Raw genomic sequence first — 18,269 nt, 5'->3', positions numbered from 1 at the left:
TCACTGTATACACTCCTGCACCTCCCAATTCCACCACCAAGTCTCCTTATCTACCTTTCTCCCACTCGATACACCAAGTACTTTCCGACCTGTGTCTCTGATTATGTTCGCTGTAGTTTGCCAGTCATCTGGAAGGACCTCTTGATTGTATATTGGAAACTGGGTGGAGGGGGGTTGGTACATGAGAAAATTGATTGGTGATGTGACGAATCACTCTCCTGCCTGTTGACATCATCACCAGGATCCTCCCTCTTCGTCCATCGTCCATCCTCCTCCTCCTCCTCCTCCTCCTCCTCTTCTTCTTTTTCCTACCGGTACTCGGTGCGCATCAGCGCGGCGATGGTGGACTCCGGACCCGGCGAGGCCACGAAGACGTCGCCAAGGAAGCCCTTCTCGGTACCGGAGATTCCCCCACTCGACCGCTGCGACTTCAGCTGCGCCAAGATCCGCGCCAGCGTGCGTTGGCTGCTGTGCAAATCTTACGGCAGTGCAGGTGAGATCACCCACGGGAAGGGGGGGCGGCTGCATGCGTGGTTGCTTGGGTGGGGCGTTGTATCCCCGTGTGCGTGTGTGTGCGTGCGTGTTCTCTCCTATCTTCGAGAGAAAAAATGTCTATCGCTCATGTGTATCGGATGTGGTGTCCCAGCTCACGCGTGGGTTGCGCGGATGCTGCATCGTCAGTGCAACAAAAGACCGAAAAGCTGCAGCGGACGTGCAAAGTGCGCCGTGCGGCGCGGAAGTGGGTCACCACGCTGCAGAATATCCGTGTCAGCGTGACTCGATTTTGCCTCTTTATGTTGTTGGGGGAACAAAAGACACATGAGGTAAAACAATTGCAGCGTTGCATCTGCGAGTCTTCACTTGATTGGTCCTTTGTCGTGGTTGGGTGTGTGACGCCAACCCCACCGCTCCCAACCCCACTCTTCGTGTTTGGCTAATAAATGTGTTTTGCCGTATTCTGTACGATTTTTGCATATTTTTAGATGTGCATGGCACACAAGGAAGTTTGTACGGGAAACATAAAATGTGTTAAATATAATTTTGAGATACTTCGATTCCGTTTTCGTCATTAAATATTAGCAGTCATGTTAATTATAAGAAATATCGCTACTCATAAAAAGTGAAAACAAGTCCGTGCGAAAAGTCTCGAGAAGAAACAAAAGTTCCGAAAAGACAAGTCCAGGTCAAATGGAATTTTATTTTGAAATTGGTTAAATTAAAAATTTTACCATTCTTTTTTTGGCCATAATATCATTCATATTTTTTTAAACATTATACATTGTAAAACACAATGGCAAATTATTTATTTTGCTATGTGGACTAATTCAAATTGTCTACAGCAAAAGGCCACAGTGCTCTACAACAAAGAACATATTTGATTATTGCTAGAAATATGTTGTAACTTGTTAAAAGTATTACTATTTACATGTGAAATTTTGTTCATAAAATTGCACAATGAAATATTACACATGCATATATTTTTTTCTCAGTAAGGAAGAAAAAACGGAGCTGTTAGTAAGTTCATAGTGGCTCGCAGGTTGAGAGGTATGCGCTTGACTCTTAAAGGACAACCGACACCTCAGGACAAGTTGCGTCCATAATTTGTAAAATCACTTCAAATGACTTCTACTGAGCGTATTTTACAAAGATTCCACGGCATATAGCTATATTTTACCTTTTAACACTCGCACTGAATATTCAGGAAGTCTTGTTTTCAAGTTGATGACGATGCCTGACGTGTCGTCGCATTCGGAACGCCCCTGACCGACAAAGCGACACACAATGCATTTTGGGCACTTTTTTTCATCTGAAAACACTGTGTTGATCGCGAAATTAGAAAGAAAACTACATAAAAAACGCGATGGTGAATCGTTGTGTGTCGCACCAAGACTAACAATTGCTGGTAAAACGCATAAAGAAGGTGTTAAGTTGACACAAATTCCGAGCAGACAAATCAGCCTATTTCCAACGGAGCTTGTGCGCCATCTTGTGCATTTTCTGGGACGCCAAATTAGAGTCCAGACGGCTCGAATTGATACGGAAGCACTTCTTTAATCGATTGCAAACATTTATGCTTTCCTCTTCAGAACTATTTGAATCATATTCATAACTGGATGAGTAACAAGAAAGCATCTTCTCAGTATCTGAACTCTCTGAAGCCATTGTTTTGTGTCTGGAGTATCCTGGCGTGACGTTACGAACATGGGGCGGGGCTTTCTGAATCTCGCCATTTCTGAGCTCATTTTGTGGCAGTTTTGTGTCACTTTAAGTCTTTTTTTATTCGTGTTTTGCATTTCACTAAAAAATATCAGCCTGCGTGTTTTGGGTATTTTAGATGCCATAAAACATTTTTCTGATGTCAGTTAGGAAACCAAAAAATTGTGTCGGTTGTCCTTTAAACATGAATCTAGTTAAGTAGTTAAAACACTATATAAATCACTTTGTATTGTATTGTATCTGAATAACAAACATGGATTCTCATTTGAAGCAATCAAAGCGAGGATGATCAAGAATTAGCCACTATTTGGAAGCTTCATCCTGATTGTGCCTCAATGAGATTAGCTCAAGCATTATGCTAACCTGTTTAGCGGGTGCTTGGCTCCCTTCCTCCGCAGTCTCGTTGCCTCAATCGGCACTGCGGGGGACACAATAACGGGGACAATGTACCCATTTCCTGAGGAGATTTAACCCTTAACTCACTGTGGTGATCACACTCGTTGCGAATGATTGGTGGAGAGTAGGATGTTGAAAATGAAGTAGAGCATCTAAGCTGTCATAAATGTTCATAGACAGGCAGGGAGAGAGACTATCCGGCAGTCATCCTGACTACGCCAGAATCTTCGTACAACCGAATGTGGGTCAGTGTTTCGATGCTCTCCCTCTTGCGTCGTCTTCATGGAATCGCGTGACCTGACTCGCACTTTGGTCCCGTCCACCGAGTTGAACTGTTCATGCAGAAGATAGCATTAGGATCTCGCAGGATACTCCAAAAAATGCCTTCCCTTCTAATGATAACTTGGTATTTCCTTTCAGTGTTGGAGAGAACGATGGTCTGTACTTACTACTTTTAGCCACATCACAGTTTACAGTACATATGTTACAGTAATATGATCATAATAATACGATAATACAGTAATTTGTCATCTACAATTCACCGATTCGCAGATTGTCATCATTTTAAAACAGATTATTCATTTACCTAAAGCAGGAGTTGGCAACCCCAAATGTTGAAAGAGCTATGCTGGACCAAAAAAATAGATAAACAAACAAAAAAAGAAATAATCCACCTGGAGCCACAAAAAAAATTAAAAACCTGATACAATGATACCTTGGCTTACGAATTTTTCGGTGTACGAATGTTACAGTTATGAACACTTTGCCTTGGCATACGAACTATTTTTCGGATACACACGGAGCTGCCACAATGAGTGATGTGTCGTTGCGAACGAGCCCGTACTCCTAACAAGAAAATGGTGGCCGGCTGTTTTTTTTCCTCTATTCCCCGCCCCGAGTCTTCAGTTAAAGCCACGTGATTGGTCAAGAATGCAGCAGTGAGGGGAGATGGTTTAAAAATTAAAGAGACAGGCAGACGACAGTGAGAGAGTTTCAACTTTGATAGATCAAAGGCAGAGTGTAGATTGCCAGGTTAAAATATCCCATCAATCAGGCTCCACAAACAACCCGCACAAGCCATCTGTACACTTGATGCAAAAAGCTATCAACCCAGCTAAACAGAACACAATTGATGAGGAACTAGATACAACTATCACATAGAAAGCACCTACAAGAGATCATTCCTCAAGATGGTGAAAGAAAAAGGTTACGTTCCTCATCCAGTGTTTAATGCTGATGAAACCGGCCACTCCATTCCATCAAGCCATCAACGACCATCACAAAAGTAAATAGAATGACTTTATTATATAGTACAGTTTATTTATTTAAATTATAATACCATAGCACATTTATTATACATAAAGTAAGGTATATTTTTAAGGCTTAGAAAATTAGAAAGTAGAAAATTATGTTTTATGGGGACCTGGGAACGGATTATTCTCAATTTAATGTTTTCGTATGGGAAATTAATTTTTGGGATTCACACTTTTCGCCTGACACACTCTGCCTGGGAACCAATTAAGTTCGTAAGCCAAGGTTTTACTGTATAATCTTCTTCATTGAGGCAACACATGCAAATGTATAGCTAATATTAATTAAGTTAGCCTACTATCAAAATGACTGGGTGGTGCTAAAGAGCTGCCCGCGCCTTGTGAGCCGAGTCTTGCCAACCCTTGGGCTAAAGCATTGGCTAAATTGATCAAAAGTATATTAAATGGTCCAAAGAAATTTGTCAAAGTGATACATCTCGACAAACACAATCTTTGTATTTTGGGCATGTTTGGTTTTTATGGAGATAATTGGATAGTAAAAAAACCAGGGAATTTGCACCTGTACATCCTATCATCATCATCCTCTTTTCAGAAACATGACGACAAATTGCATGCGTCCGCAGAGAATGTGCCGGTGGAGTTGCGCGAGCCGCTTTATAAGGACCAGTATGACCAAGAGCACCTCAAACCATCTGTTTCCAAGCTGCTCCTCTCACCGGAGATCTACTGCCGAGCTCAGGCCTTGCTCGCGCAGATACACGGGGTCCCTGCCTCGGCCTCGCGGGAATCGCTCTCCGACAACTGCGCCCTGCTGCACTTCCTCACGAAGAAAGGTGTCGCCCCGCAAGTGCAGGATGTGGACGTCACTGAGGAGGACCTCAGATGCACCCCCATTAAGATGGTAGGAGTTTATGTATGTATTTATTCATAATGGAGGAATCACTTGTCATGTTTTCTTCTATTCTGGTCGTCGATGGGTGCAGAAATCCCACCTGGCCCTGATCGACTCAATGATGTCACTGGCCAGCAGGGAGATAGTGGACAGGGTGAAAATGGCGCCCGAAGCCGAGCAAATGGGTGCCGGGGCGCCCTGGGAAAATGCACTGCTCTTCTGGGTCAACAGGGTGAGTCGCCAGCGCTCCTCCTGAAACACAAATGGGAAGGCTGAAGCCATATTTACACTCAAATCAGTGTGAAAGATTTGCCTGGTGGCACAGAAATACCACGTTGCCCTGGTTGTCAGCAGGCCCATATTTGGAAGTGATTTTATTTATTTATTTATTTATTTATTTATTTATTTATTTAACTAAAATAAAATACAATTTTGTTGTATTTTATTTTATTTACATTTAATTTAAAATTTCATTTTATTTTAAAGTTATGTTTATAGTTAATTTAAAATTAAAATTTTAAATTAAATTTTAAATCTGAATTAGAATTTTACAAATTTAATTATAATTTTCTAAGTTATTTTTATTGTTATTTTAAATTTTATTTTAAATGTTATAGTTATTTTTAATTTTAGTTTTAATTTGTAATTTATTTTCAATTTCCAATTTTAATTGTATTCATTTTTTTGTAATTTTAATTGTAATTTTGTTTTAATTAATTTTATTTGTTGATGGTTTTTTTTTTTGTTTTTATTTTATCTTTTTTCCGTATTACAGTGAGACCTCAACTTACAAACTTTTTGTCTTACATACGTCAAATTTATGAAAATTAAACCTTATAATAAGCACTATTTTCATAATACACACCCACCACGGCTGGCGGAGTGATCTTCGGCGGAAGCACACGACCGAACAGCAGGTTAAGTTACCAACAGTCCTTATGGAAGGTGACTCTCCTTCCATAAGCCATCAACGACCATCAAAAACGTAAATAAAACTTTATTTTACAGCACAGTTTATTTCTTTAATTACAGTCCTCATGTAATGCGCCTCTCTTTCCAAACAGCAATTCCCTTTGACCTCGACCTCCAAAGCCATTCCATCAAGCCATAAATGAACATCACAAATGTAAATAAAGTGACTTTATGATACAATGCAGTGTATTTCTTTCATTACAATACAATAGCACATTTATTATACATAGAATAAGGTATGTTGTGTGTAGTTTTAATCAGAATCAGAATCATCTTTATTGCCAAGTATGTAGAACACACAAGGAATTTGTTTCCGGTAGAACACGCTGCACTAGTATCGTCGTCAAAAAAAAACCTGATAAGTGGCACTATACTTTTTCAACTTATTTAGTTGAAAAGTATATTTTATGGAAACCCGGGAACGGATTATTCCCATTTTGATGGTTTCCTATGGGAATTTTTTTTTTGAGATACACACTTTTCGCCTTACACACTCTGTCTGGGAACCAATTAAGTTCGTAAGTTGAAGTCTCACTGTATTGTTTTTATTTTTATTATTTTCTTATTTGATTGGATTTTTGATTCGATTTTTTTAATTTAATTTAGTTTAGTTTAATTTAATTTTTAGTTCAATTTGTAGTTTAATTTTTAGTTTAGTTTGTTCATTTTCTCAGTTTCACTTCAGAACTGACTTAAACAAAAAAATAATTATCATCCATCACTTTCTGTGGATTACTATGATGCGCTGCTGTGATGGAGCAAAAAGTGAAATGGCCTTTAATTCTCTCCGCATCGTCTTTAAAGTTGAACCAGAAGCTGAGAGAATCCACCGAAGAAGAAGACACCCAAACCGTCACAGCAGATCCCTGACCCCCAGCACTCCCAGGAAACGGTACACGAGTCAGCACGTACACGTATACGCACACACGCACGCACGCACAAGCACACACACATAAAGTGTGACTTCCCTTATTGAGATGCGTGAGTCGTGCTTGTAACATCCTCACCCTCATTCTGCCTCTCTGTCCCCCATCCCTCCTCCTCGGGCTCATGTGTGTTGTGGCACCTTGCTTTCCAGCAGGGCCCGCCCACCCGTTGGTATTGGAAACTCGTCCCTGTAAGTGTGCATTTTTTTTACCCTCTTCTCTCTACTTCTGCGTGCGTGCACTTGCTGAGGCTGATGCGGCTGTGCCTGCTGGAAACGCCACATTATGATATAAAGATATATATATATGTGTGGGTCTGGATGTGTATGTGTGTTCTTTTATGGTTAACTCATTCACTGCCAGACCATGTGCAAAACTGTGTCCTCTCCAGTGCCAGGGTTTATGTCATTTTCACTCAAATTGCAGATCATACAGAATATTGAGTTTTAGGACTACATATACATTAAATGCAGCGTAAGATTCTCTTCTTTTATCAGAAAAAAATAGTTAATTCTTAAGTTATATGGGTCTGGAGTTATCAGAGCTTGAAATGGGGCGGATGTACAAGATACAATACATACATATTGAGTTAGATAGCGCTTTAACAACAGCTGAAGCTGGAACAAAGCGCTAACATGGAAAAAAGGCAAATGCTGCCCCCTCGTGGGAGGGGAAAACTGCGCCAGATATCTGATCAGCGCTTTATTGGCACCACCCAGCAAGAAAAACCAAAACCCAAACAAGTTTGGCAATGGCGCTCCACGTCATGTTTTTCAATTACCAAATAAATTCGGGAATGGCATTGAACGAGTTAATTAGGTGGTTAATGAACTAACCGATTATTTACTAATGAACTAACAAATTAAATAACCTATAAACAAAACAATGAACTAATTAATTGATTAACCAACTAACATTTGGGTGTTGCTTGGACAAGCAACTAACTGATGATAGTTCACGAAAATTCCAACTGGCTAGCTTGCTAGCTAGTTAAGTGACTAGCTAACTAACTAGCTATCTGGCGATCTAACTGACTAACTTGCAACAATTTACAGACTGACTGACTAGTCACTGCAGTGTATGTAAATGTCACTCCACCCTTTTTTCAAGTGATATAAAAAAGGAGACCAAGATACATCGTCAAGACAAGGTACAACCTGTACACCTCTATTGAAAAAAAATATTTTCGAGAGGCGAAGTAAACAGAAACAAGCAAAGTGTCCTTGAGAGTTTTGAAAGGCACTTACAAATGAAATGTATTATTATTATTATTATTATTATTATTATTATTATTATTATTATTATTATTATTAGTAGTAGTAGTAGTAGTAGTAGTAGTAGTAGTAGTAGTAGTAGCTTGTTCTGTAGCCACAAGGGGACATAAGCTAATGTCTTCTTGTGCTGGTCCCAAGCCCGGATAAATACAGAGGGTTGTGTCAGGAAGGGCATCTGACGTAAAAGCTTGGCCAAAACAAACATGCGAATCAAACCTCTGAAGATGGAGGACACTGATTGGCTGTGGCGACCCCATCAAGGGAAAAGCCAAAAGGAAAGGAAGATTATTATTATTATTATTATTATTATTATTATTATAAATGTCTCGATTTGCAAGGTGGGGTTGGACCCCAAAAATGCGGGCAGGAGCATTGTGTATTTGACAAGATTGTATGAAATGAAAAGTCAGCAGGAACAAAATCTCAAACAACAAAGTCATCCCAACAAAAATGTCCAAAGTAGTAAACAAAACCATGAATAAAACATTACAAGATGAAACAAATCTGACAAGGTTAAGACAAACAATGACCCGACACTGAATAGTTGTGCTGTGAGTCATTTTAACTGCCACTGATTAAAACCGACCAACAGCTGTGCAGCTGCAAGCGTGGCCCTACAGCGCCACCCGTTGGTCGCAAACCGAAACGTGACAATTTTGACCGATGTTACAAATGCCGAAACGATACAGCCGATCAGACCCGGTGTAAAACTAAATAAAAATACACTTCAGTTGTATTTAATGTGTTTTTTTTTTCTGAATGAGCTCATCCTATTCAAATTCATATGAGTAAATTATTGTTACCGTTGATCCACTGAACCAAAAACAGAATCATTGCTCTGTATTCAATATCGCAAGCCTCTTTGTCGTCATTTAGATAAGAAAGGAGGAGATATTGGGGAGGAGGGAGAGGTCAAGCCACATCCATCTTGTTTGTCCACCTTCCTCCTATAACCCCCCCCCCCCCCCCCCCCGTTCCTTATGTATCACAGTGTGATGATTTATTTCTTTTTTCCAGGGGCCCCTTTGTCATTTTTACGCTTGTGTCCCTCTCTCTGCCACCCTCCCTCCCCCCTCCCCCTGTCCAGCATGCTATCGCTTTTTGTTTGAAGGAGTCGGGGAACAAGCCTCCAGTGGTAATGTATAGCAGCTCGCTCTTGTCATCAAGGCTTCCCACCCATCAGTGTGAGCACTTTTGCTGCATGCAGGGCACAAATCTCATAACTGTCAACCTGCGAGACACTGTGAGCTTACTAACGACTCAATTTTTCCTTACTGAGGAAAAAAAAAAACATGCGCGTGTGAAATATTTCATTGTGCAATTTTATGGACACAATTTCACATGTCAACATGTGAAATTGACAAGACTGTGAAAAAAAACACAGTAAAATGTTTCATGTAAAGGACAACCGACGCCTCCGGACAAGTTGTGTCCATAATTTGTAAAATCACTTCAAATGACTTCTACTGAGCGTATTTTACAAAGATTCCATGTCATCTAGCTAGATTTTACGTTTTAAAATTGAATGTTCAGGAAGTCTTGTTTTCGAGTTGATGACGATTCCTGACGTTACGTCACGTTTGGAACGCCCCTGACCGAGAAAGCGACACACAATGCATTTTGGGGACATTGTTTGGTCTGAATACTTCGTGTTGATGGCGAAATTAGAAGGAAAACACATAAATAACGCAATGGTGAATCGTTGTGTGTTGCACCAAGACTACTATTTGATACTAGTTGACACAAATTCCCAGCAGACAAATCAGCCCATTTCCAATGGAGCTTGTCCGCCATCTTGTGCATTTTCTGGGCGCTACATTGGAGTCCAGGCGCCTCAAAATGAGACAGAAGGACTTCTTTAATCGATTGCAAACATTTATGCTTTCCTCTTCAGAACTATTTGAATCATATTCATAACTGAATGAGTAACAAGAAAGCATCTTCTCTGAATCTAAAGCCATTGTTTTGATCCTCAAGCAAGGCAAGACGCGTGACGTCACGAACAAGGGGGCGGGACCTTCTGAAACTGAAACTTTCTGAGATCATTTTGAAGTAGTTTTGGGACACTTTAAGTCATTTTTATTGGTGTTTTGCATTTGACTAAAAATATCAGCCTGCATGTTTTGGGTATTTTTAGATGCTATAAAACGTTTTTCTGATGTCAGTTAGGAAACAAAAAAATGGTGTCGGTTGTCCTTTAACTGATTTCAAACTAAAATTCCACTTGCGCGGAACTTGTGTTCTCGGAACTTTTGTTTTTTCTCGAGACTTTTTCGCACAAACTTGGCGGTGGACTTTGATTTTTACGTGTAGCGATATTTGTTATAATTAACATGACTGCTAATATTTAATGACAAAAACAGACTCAAAAATATCTCAAAAATATATTGAACAGTTTTGGCGTTTCCCGTACAAACTTTCTTGTATGCCGTACACATCTAAAAATGTGCAAAAATCATACAGAATACGGAAAGGTATGGCCGGTTGACAGGTATGAAATCCTCACCTGAAACTCACTTTTATTATTGTTATTATTATAATTTTTTATGTCTGGTCCATATTTCATGATGCCTCTTTTTTGCTTTTGTTTGGTGCAGCGTGAGACCGCACTCTGTATTTGGTGTTTTTATTTTGTATGACTTGGCACGCGCTATCTGGTCACAAGATTAGGTACACTTGTGCAATCTGAACAAAATCTGATCAAGGACTTGAATCTGTTTGGTGTCGTTGACCAAAATATTGATTGATTGTGATTTGAGCTACCAGATAGAATCGAGATTGGGATAAGGGGAGAGTCTTAACTCTTTCACTGCCAGACGATGTGCAAAAATGGGTCCGCTCCAGTGCCAGGGTTTTTGTCATTGTCACTCGAATTCCAAGACCCACAGAATATTGAGTTCTAGGAATACATAAACATTCAGTGCAACGTAAGACACCTTAGAGTCTCATCTTTCATCAGTAAAAAATAATTAATTCCTAAAGTAAATGGGTCTGGAGTTATCTGAGCTTTAAATGGGGGCAGCTGTACAAAGTACAATACATATTGGTTTATATAGCGCATTAACAACAGCTGAAGCTGGAACAAAGCGCTAACATGGAAAAAAGGCAAATGTTGCCCTCTTTTGGAAAAGAAAAAAAAACATTGCCAGAGGCCATGGCCAGCGCATTATCTGCACCCAAGAAAGAATAAAACAAAACCCAAACTAATTTGAGAATGGCGCTCTACGTCATATTTTCAATTCCCGAATAAATTCGTGAATGGCAGTGAATGAGGTAAATTCCCAAATATGAGATGTGAAAATAAGAAAAGAATCTCAGTTGAATCTTTATTTACTTATTCTGATTTTTTAATTAAAATTGCAGGCTGCGAATTGGAGTATCAGTGAATATTTATCAAACGTGAATGTTAATTAATTTTGCAAGTGCACCTAATGTAATCTCAGTCAGTCTTGATTTTTCTGTGGCTTCTTGCCGTGGCTTCACAGCTCGACTTGATTTCTTTCTTTCTTTCTGTTTTTTTTATTCTCTATACCATGAGGGGGACACACACCTCTTCTAAAAGTCCCTGGGTGGAACCGCCATATTTCAGGGTGCTCTCTGTTTTCTTCTCATTCATTAGATCCGCTACAGGAAGGACAAAGTGCAGTCCAAGCTGACTCCGACCTTCCCTCTGGTCACCGCGGTCAAAGATCTGTCTAATGGCTGCGCTATAGCCGCTGCACTGCACTTCTACTGCCCCGGCGTGCTCCATCTCGAAGGTGCAGAAAAACACATGAATCATTAAATATTGATCTTTCCCTCTTGGCACAACAATATTCAACCGGCGTTGTGCATATTGTTGCTGCCAGATGTGTGCCTGAAGGACACCATGTCGGTGGCCGACAGTCTTTACAATTTGCAGCTGATTAAAGAGTGTTGTGAGAGCACTTTGCAGAACTGCTGCCTCCTTCGTCTGGAAGACCTTCTCTATGCTCCGCCTCTTTTGCATGTAAGCTCCACCCCCTTTTAAAATCTTCTTCAGTTGGTTATGGAAACATTGTACGTATTTAAAAATGCTTCTTAATTATTATTATTATTATTATTATTATTATTATTATTATTATTATTGATGAAAAGGTTTCTTCAGCCATCATCTGTACTTCTTTGGAGGTGTCGGACGTTTCGCTCCTCATCCGAAAAGCTTTGTCAGCGAACTAAAGTTTTGCCGGTCGCTCTGATCTTATAAATATCCCTCATGGACAGAAGTGGCAGTGGCAGACCTCTGCTTTGATAGGTCCCTGCTCTAAGGTTCAGTGGGAGCAGTGGACTACTCCCTGAAGCTAATCTGATTACTTTTTTTGGTCTGTCTGATTATGTTCTATGAATGGCTCTGATTGCCCCATACAACGGACTTCATAGATTGTTACCACGTAGGCTTAGTATTTGCTGAATAGGTGATACCAGAGTACAGAGGATGTTTGTAAATATAAATTCATGACACAAGGTGTTGCCAATATTAGTGGATGTTATGACAGCAGATTTGCATTGCGCATGGCTTCTATCTATATGATTCTAAGTCCACTAAGTATGTGAAGATTAGCCCACAGCTGTATTTACATACAGTATTCTTAATTTTGTCTTTTTTAACAACATGGCAGAAATATAATTCATTTCATTTGAGATTGTTTGTTTGTTTGTTTGTTTTTTGTGACCTCAGCTGAATATCCTGACTTTTGTAGCTGAGCTGCTGGAGTGGTTCGAGATCAAAAAGCCCGATTTTGTACAACCGATACAAGCCATTGACCTCACAGGTGAGATTTCTGGCTATTGGTCAGTCAGGATTGATGCTGGTTCGAAATGTCACAGATTGAAGCCCATCTTCGCATAAAAACAAACGTGTCCTTTTAGATGTTTCAGGTGTTGTGTTTTGTACCAGTCCTGTCAGTGGGAACAGCAACAGGTAGAAAATGAATGTTGTTTCAGTCCAGAATCCGGTGGAAAAACTATGAACTCACCAAAACTTTTCATCAACCTTCTTTCCAGTGGATCTCCTTTGTTCATGTTCAAACAACCTTTTGTGACCGCCCCTTCACCAGTATTACCGGGTAAGACAAATCTGGACAAACCTTAGAATCCATGTCCTTATTTGCTTCTATTTTCACATCTAAATTCCGATGATGTCTTTCCAGACAACAAAATCTGGACAAAGAAACAAATCAGGTAGGACACCCGTGCTTGATGTGTTTCTTATGTAGTCTGCAACATCCTGTTCTGTTCATACTTTGCCTTGGTCTTCTAAACCGTCTTTCTTTGGCTTCTGTGGTCTCACTGCACTTCCATCTCCACTCCCCCACCAATGCCGCCACTCCCCACCACTATCATCCCGCCCTTCTGCAGTCGTCCTCTGTCCGCAGTGACTTTTGGCATCCCATTTGGGCTGGACAGTGATGTTGATGTTGTCATGGGCAACCCAATAGATTGTGTCTTTCGCTCTGTCAGCACGGACAGCGTGGGGGCCGCCATCCCCGCAACGGCCTCGCTGACGGGGATGACTTGCGAACCCTACAGTCCCCCGGAGGACCTCAGTCACCTGGTCAGCGCTTCGGCACCGTCCCAGCGGTCTTCTTGGGGGCCCTATGTGCACCCGCTACCTCTGGGAGAGCTGCCCACTGTCGAAGAGGCGTTCCACGCTGCCCCAGGCCACTTGGATCGAAACAAGGGAAGGACTGCAAAGAAAGATGGGAAAGGAGTTTTGACAACAAGACCAGAACCTCGGTTATGTCCCGAGGGCGCCCCTGCTGGTTTCTTCCTGCACTCCCCATTGGAAGACACCCCTCAGCTCAGTAGTTCTGTCCCTTGCCAATCGGGAGCCGTTTATCGGCCGGTTAGTGGAGAAGCGAGTCATAACGGCGGGAGGACTGAGAGGCAATCGCGGGCAACCGATAGGTCACGTGACGATGACTCTGTCTTGAGAGACGGCAGCGTTGACTCATCAGAGGCATCCGACAACGCCCCCAGAAACGCCCCTGGTAATATGCGACCCGTTAAAAGTCATCATGGACACAACAGTACCAACGGCAGCCCACGCATGACGAGCTTTGCCGAGCGACGGGATAACAGAAGAAGACATCCCGTAACTTCCGGGGAAGACTTTCCCGCTCCCCTGACTCCAACAACCCCAGGAACGCCGCGCACTCCCTGTACTCCAGCAGGAACTCCGGGTCAGAAGGACAGCCTTGGCATCAAAGGTTCTGAACTGGGTTCGGAAGCCTGGGAGCTGGGAGCTCGACTGGAGGAAAAACGTAAAAGCATCGAGGCCCAAAAGAAACGAATCGAGGCCATCTTTGCCAAGCACAGACAGAGACTCGGTAAAACCGCTTTACTTAAAATGAAACGGGAACAAGGGGAGGGTTGGGGAGATGGAACGGAGACTAATAATCTCTCTCTGGAGGAGCGCCTCACTCTCATGGAGGAGCAGCTGAAAAAGGAGGAAGAAAAGCAAAAGGCAGAACGGGAGACAGACGAGGTGAAAGCCAACCCATCCGTCTCCAACCCTCCGCGGCTGGAGAAGCAAGTCACCTTCTCGATTGACTTCAAAAAGGGAGAGGGGAAAGAAAAGGCATCTGGGAAAGAGAAAGGAGGCGATGCCATTCTTGTGGAGTATAACGAAATTGTCCAGAAACTGAGCGAAGCTTTGCAGTCATTGCAGAAAGACATGCAGAAATTAACGGAACAACAGCAGCAGCTTCTGGGAAACCAAAGACCAAGAAGCTCACAAAAAGTCACCCCAAAGTCAAAACCTAAAAGTAACACCAAGGGACTTGCCAAAACCCCTCCTTCCACACCGTCAAAGACACCCCCAAGAACCCCTACTAAGAATTCCTCCATGAGTACCACTAAAGCCTTGATGATTCCGCCCCGTCCCAAAACATCCTCGCCATCCCGACGGAGCCGCGCTCCCGTTGCAACAACTTTGCCAAAAGCAATCGTCTCGTCTTCCTGTCCGGCTCCTCATACCAAGATCCACATCTCATCTACCCCCCACAGTCCAAAACACCAACCGAGAATGCAAAATCACCCACGACCATCTGAGCTCAAATTTCCTCCCCTCTGCCGCGTTTTGACCCCAACTCACACCGTGGATACCCTCCCCCATTTACGAAGGGTATCGCCCAGCAAGTGTCAAGTCCAGACAACATCGTCCTTCCGCATTGGCGGACTTCGAACGCCCCAGGAGGTATCTAAGCCCACGTCGCAACCCGACGACAGCACTTCAGACACCGCGTCCAGTGAGACGCCGACCCAGTTTAGCCTGGAACTCGAACAGGATGATGCTGAAGCAACTGTCGTGCCTGTACCGCCTCACCCGGGAATCACCAGTGGCAGCAGCTCCGGCGCTCCATCAGAATGCTCTTTTGAAAGTGAGACGTTATCCATTTCTGCCGCATACAGCGCAGGACGACCCAGAAGCCAACCTCGAGGTTCTGAGAAGCACTGCAGTATGATTGAGGTGTCGATCTCCTCCCTTGGCGGACAGGAGGGGGGAGGCTGTGATGAACCAACGGATGAGGGGCAAGACTTTTCTTCCGATTCCATGAGTGACCAACTGGAATCTGTGACTGAGCCTGGGCTTGTTGTCGCTTCCATTGCCATGGAGGAGTTGTATTCAGCCACAGAAGCTGGGAACTCTTCAGAACAGCAAACGGAATCCAGTGAAGGCCAAGCAAAAACCGATCCTGCTGACCCACTTGAAGAAAACACTGAGCTCGGAGCCAAAGGTGGGATAGGATTCTTCTTCAAGGTGAGTGGTGAGGTCAGTAATCCACATTTTCACCCACCATGGACCAGTCTCATGTACATTATTTTGACGGTCCGCCAGAGGACCAACGATAACATGATTCTCCATGACGCTGAATGTTGTTGTTCTCAGCTGGTCCCCCTTTTTGGCTTTCGAGTCATTCCAACCTAATTTGTGTCCGGCCTACTCTGTAAATGTAGTTTTTGGGTGCCTAGGAAGTTAGGGGGCGGGGGGCTCCGATTTGTATCTTGAAACGACAAGGAGCATTGGGAGTGAAGATGAATTGTGGTTTCTGCAGGACGATGTTGACAACGAAGAAGAAATGACCCAACGGAAAGCTCTCCTCTTGGAGAGGCAGCAAAGGAGATCTGAGGAGCTGAAGAAGAGGCGACAGGAGCAAGAACGTGAAAAAAAGTGTGCAGCGTCCCCCCCAAAAAATGAACGTCATGAGTCACATCAAAGTTAAAACCGGTTCCCTCTTTCTTCAGAATGGAATCTTTAGACAAGACTAACTTCTCTCCTGCCAACACACCTCCTATTGGAAACACCTCACCTTCTCTTACTCCTCCGGCCACTCCTGCCCGACGTGGAGATTTCACACGAGTTGAATACGCCCGGCGGCAGCAGCTCCGGATTATGGACGACCTGGATAAATTGTTGCAGCAAAAATCGACCAACCTGGGACGATCACCCGTCAAGAAGACGCAAACGCGGGCGCGACCTCGCAGCGTCACAAGAGAGGAAACCAAGCTGTCTCTGAGCCCCGCCAAAAATGCCACCGGTAACCGAAATACCATTTTGATCGTACCCAAAGAACTTGTTGATCATTACTTTTCTTCCGACAGCCCCGAAGATGACCAAGTCTCACTCGTCACTCAACCTGGCCGCGGCAGATGTGACCGGAAATGATGACGGTGATAAGAAAATCCAAAGGTGCTCGTTCAAGTTGCGATTTGCATCACACCTGTACTCATTCCTAGCATCCCGAGCACCTTCTATCCACCGCGCATATCATTTAGCCATTCTTTTGTCGAGAGTCAACTCAGACACAAATGAAGGACTATAAACTTTATTTTGGAAAATGAAAATTAAGCGAATTACCTAATATGTCCCCGGCAGTCGACCCGATTCGCCTGCTGGTTGCGTGACGCCGAGCAGATTTGCGAAACAGAACGGTGACTGGGAGACCAGTTCAAATGGTACGCCCCCTGCCCCGGAATACACAGGTATGGAGGATTGTGACAAATCTCCACGTAAACACACCCACGCACACTTCCAAGCTGTCCATCAACAAGTTCCAAGCTGCTCACCAACAAGTGGTGTTATGTTTACATGGTCAGGTCCGAAGCTCTTCAAAGAACCAAGCTTCAAGTCCAACAAGTTCATCATCCATAACGCTTTGTCGCGCTGCTGCTTGGCCGGAAAAGTCAACGAGGGGCAAAAGAACAAGATTGTCGAGGTACATAATAACCAATTAATGGCATTTCAATTCATTTCAATAGGAATTTTTGATTTGGTACACAAACCACGAAGTGGCCAGGAATTAGGTTCTAACCTGCTCTCCCTCCACTCGCAGGAAATGGAGAAGAGCCCCGCCAACCACTTCCTCATCCTCTTCCGCGACGCCAGCTGCCAGTTCCGCGGCGTCTACACCGCCAACCCCGATTCCGCCGAGCTCGTGCGCTTGGCCGGTGTGGGCCCAAAGACGATAAGCTCGACCCACGTGGAGTCTATGTACAAGTACAGCTCTGACCGCAAGCAGTTCAGCGCTATCCCATCCAAGACCATGGGCATGAGCGTGGACGCGTTTACCATACCTGGAAACCTGTGGCACAGCGGTGGGGGGTCGGCTGCGGTAGCAGCAGGAGGAGCCAACAGGCGGGCAAGCGTAACGAAAAAGGGGCTGCTTTCCAAGTGACGTACACCTTATAGCTGATGGACTGTCGGATTTGACCTTAAGGGTCTTGGCAGTGCGATTGTAAACCTGTCGACTGATTTCAAAGGACGCTGTGCCAATAAAAGACATCCCGAGCAAGCTTATAACCATCAATTCTTTTAGTTTTTCAGTTTGGGTTTCAGGTGAGCTGGAGCCTGGGCTGGAATGCCCCCAACAACTGACAACTCTTACGAATAAAATGCTTATGCTGTATGTTGATATTATCATTTTCAAACTGTGTAAATATGCAAATACAAAACAGGGTTGTCTTGGGATACGATTTTTTAATTTTCTGAGTTACGAGCCATCAATCAGCCAATTTTATTAATTTGCTTTGAGTAAAGAGAGGAAAAAAGAAAATGGACAAAAACAGAAAAATACAAAATATAGAGAAGAGACAAAAGAGAAAGAAAAAAGGAAAAAAAAAGAAAATGGAAAAACAAAAAAAAACCCACAAATGTCATGGGAAGGGGAAATCACTTTCAAAATTGAAGTTTTCAGTTCTTTGTCAACCGAAAAACACTTTCATTACCAGTTCGTGATTTAATGTGTGAATTCTTCAAGTCTTGAATGTACCCCAGGAAAGGTACTAATAATAATAATAATAA

General features: G+C 42.9%; 1 protein-coding gene across 1 annotated transcript; it reads left to right on the top strand.

The window, feature by feature from the left end:
- The first annotated feature begins 287 nt into the window (after nt 1-287).
- Nucleotides 288-18,072, top strand: LOC148892367 (calmodulin-regulated spectrin-associated protein 3-like). The gene is given in 20 exon segments (XM_089006582.1): nt 288-493; nt 4,508-4,785; nt 4,868-5,008; nt 6,553-6,591; nt 6,593-6,640; nt 6,827-6,865; nt 9,036-9,083; nt 11,568-11,706; nt 11,797-11,936; nt 12,645-12,738; nt 12,836-12,887; nt 12,971-13,032; nt 13,117-13,147; nt 13,325-15,728; nt 16,024-16,139; nt 16,214-16,506; nt 16,571-16,658; nt 16,845-16,951; nt 17,066-17,184; nt 17,302-18,072. Coding segments are annotated over 20 exon segments (4,734 nt in total). The 5' UTR covers nt 288-339; the 3' UTR covers nt 17,644-18,072.
- Nucleotides 18,073-18,269: the final 197 nt, after the last annotated feature.

Source organism: Hippocampus bargibanti, linkage group LG10 (assembly GCF_051943395.1).
Source record: "Hippocampus bargibanti isolate YZ-2025 linkage group LG10, ASM5194339v1, whole genome shotgun sequence".
NCBI lineage: Eukaryota > Metazoa > Chordata > Actinopteri > Syngnathiformes > Syngnathidae > Hippocampus > Hippocampus bargibanti.
Note: the sequence above shows the minus strand (reverse complement) of the source record. Positions and strands in the feature narration are given on the sequence as shown.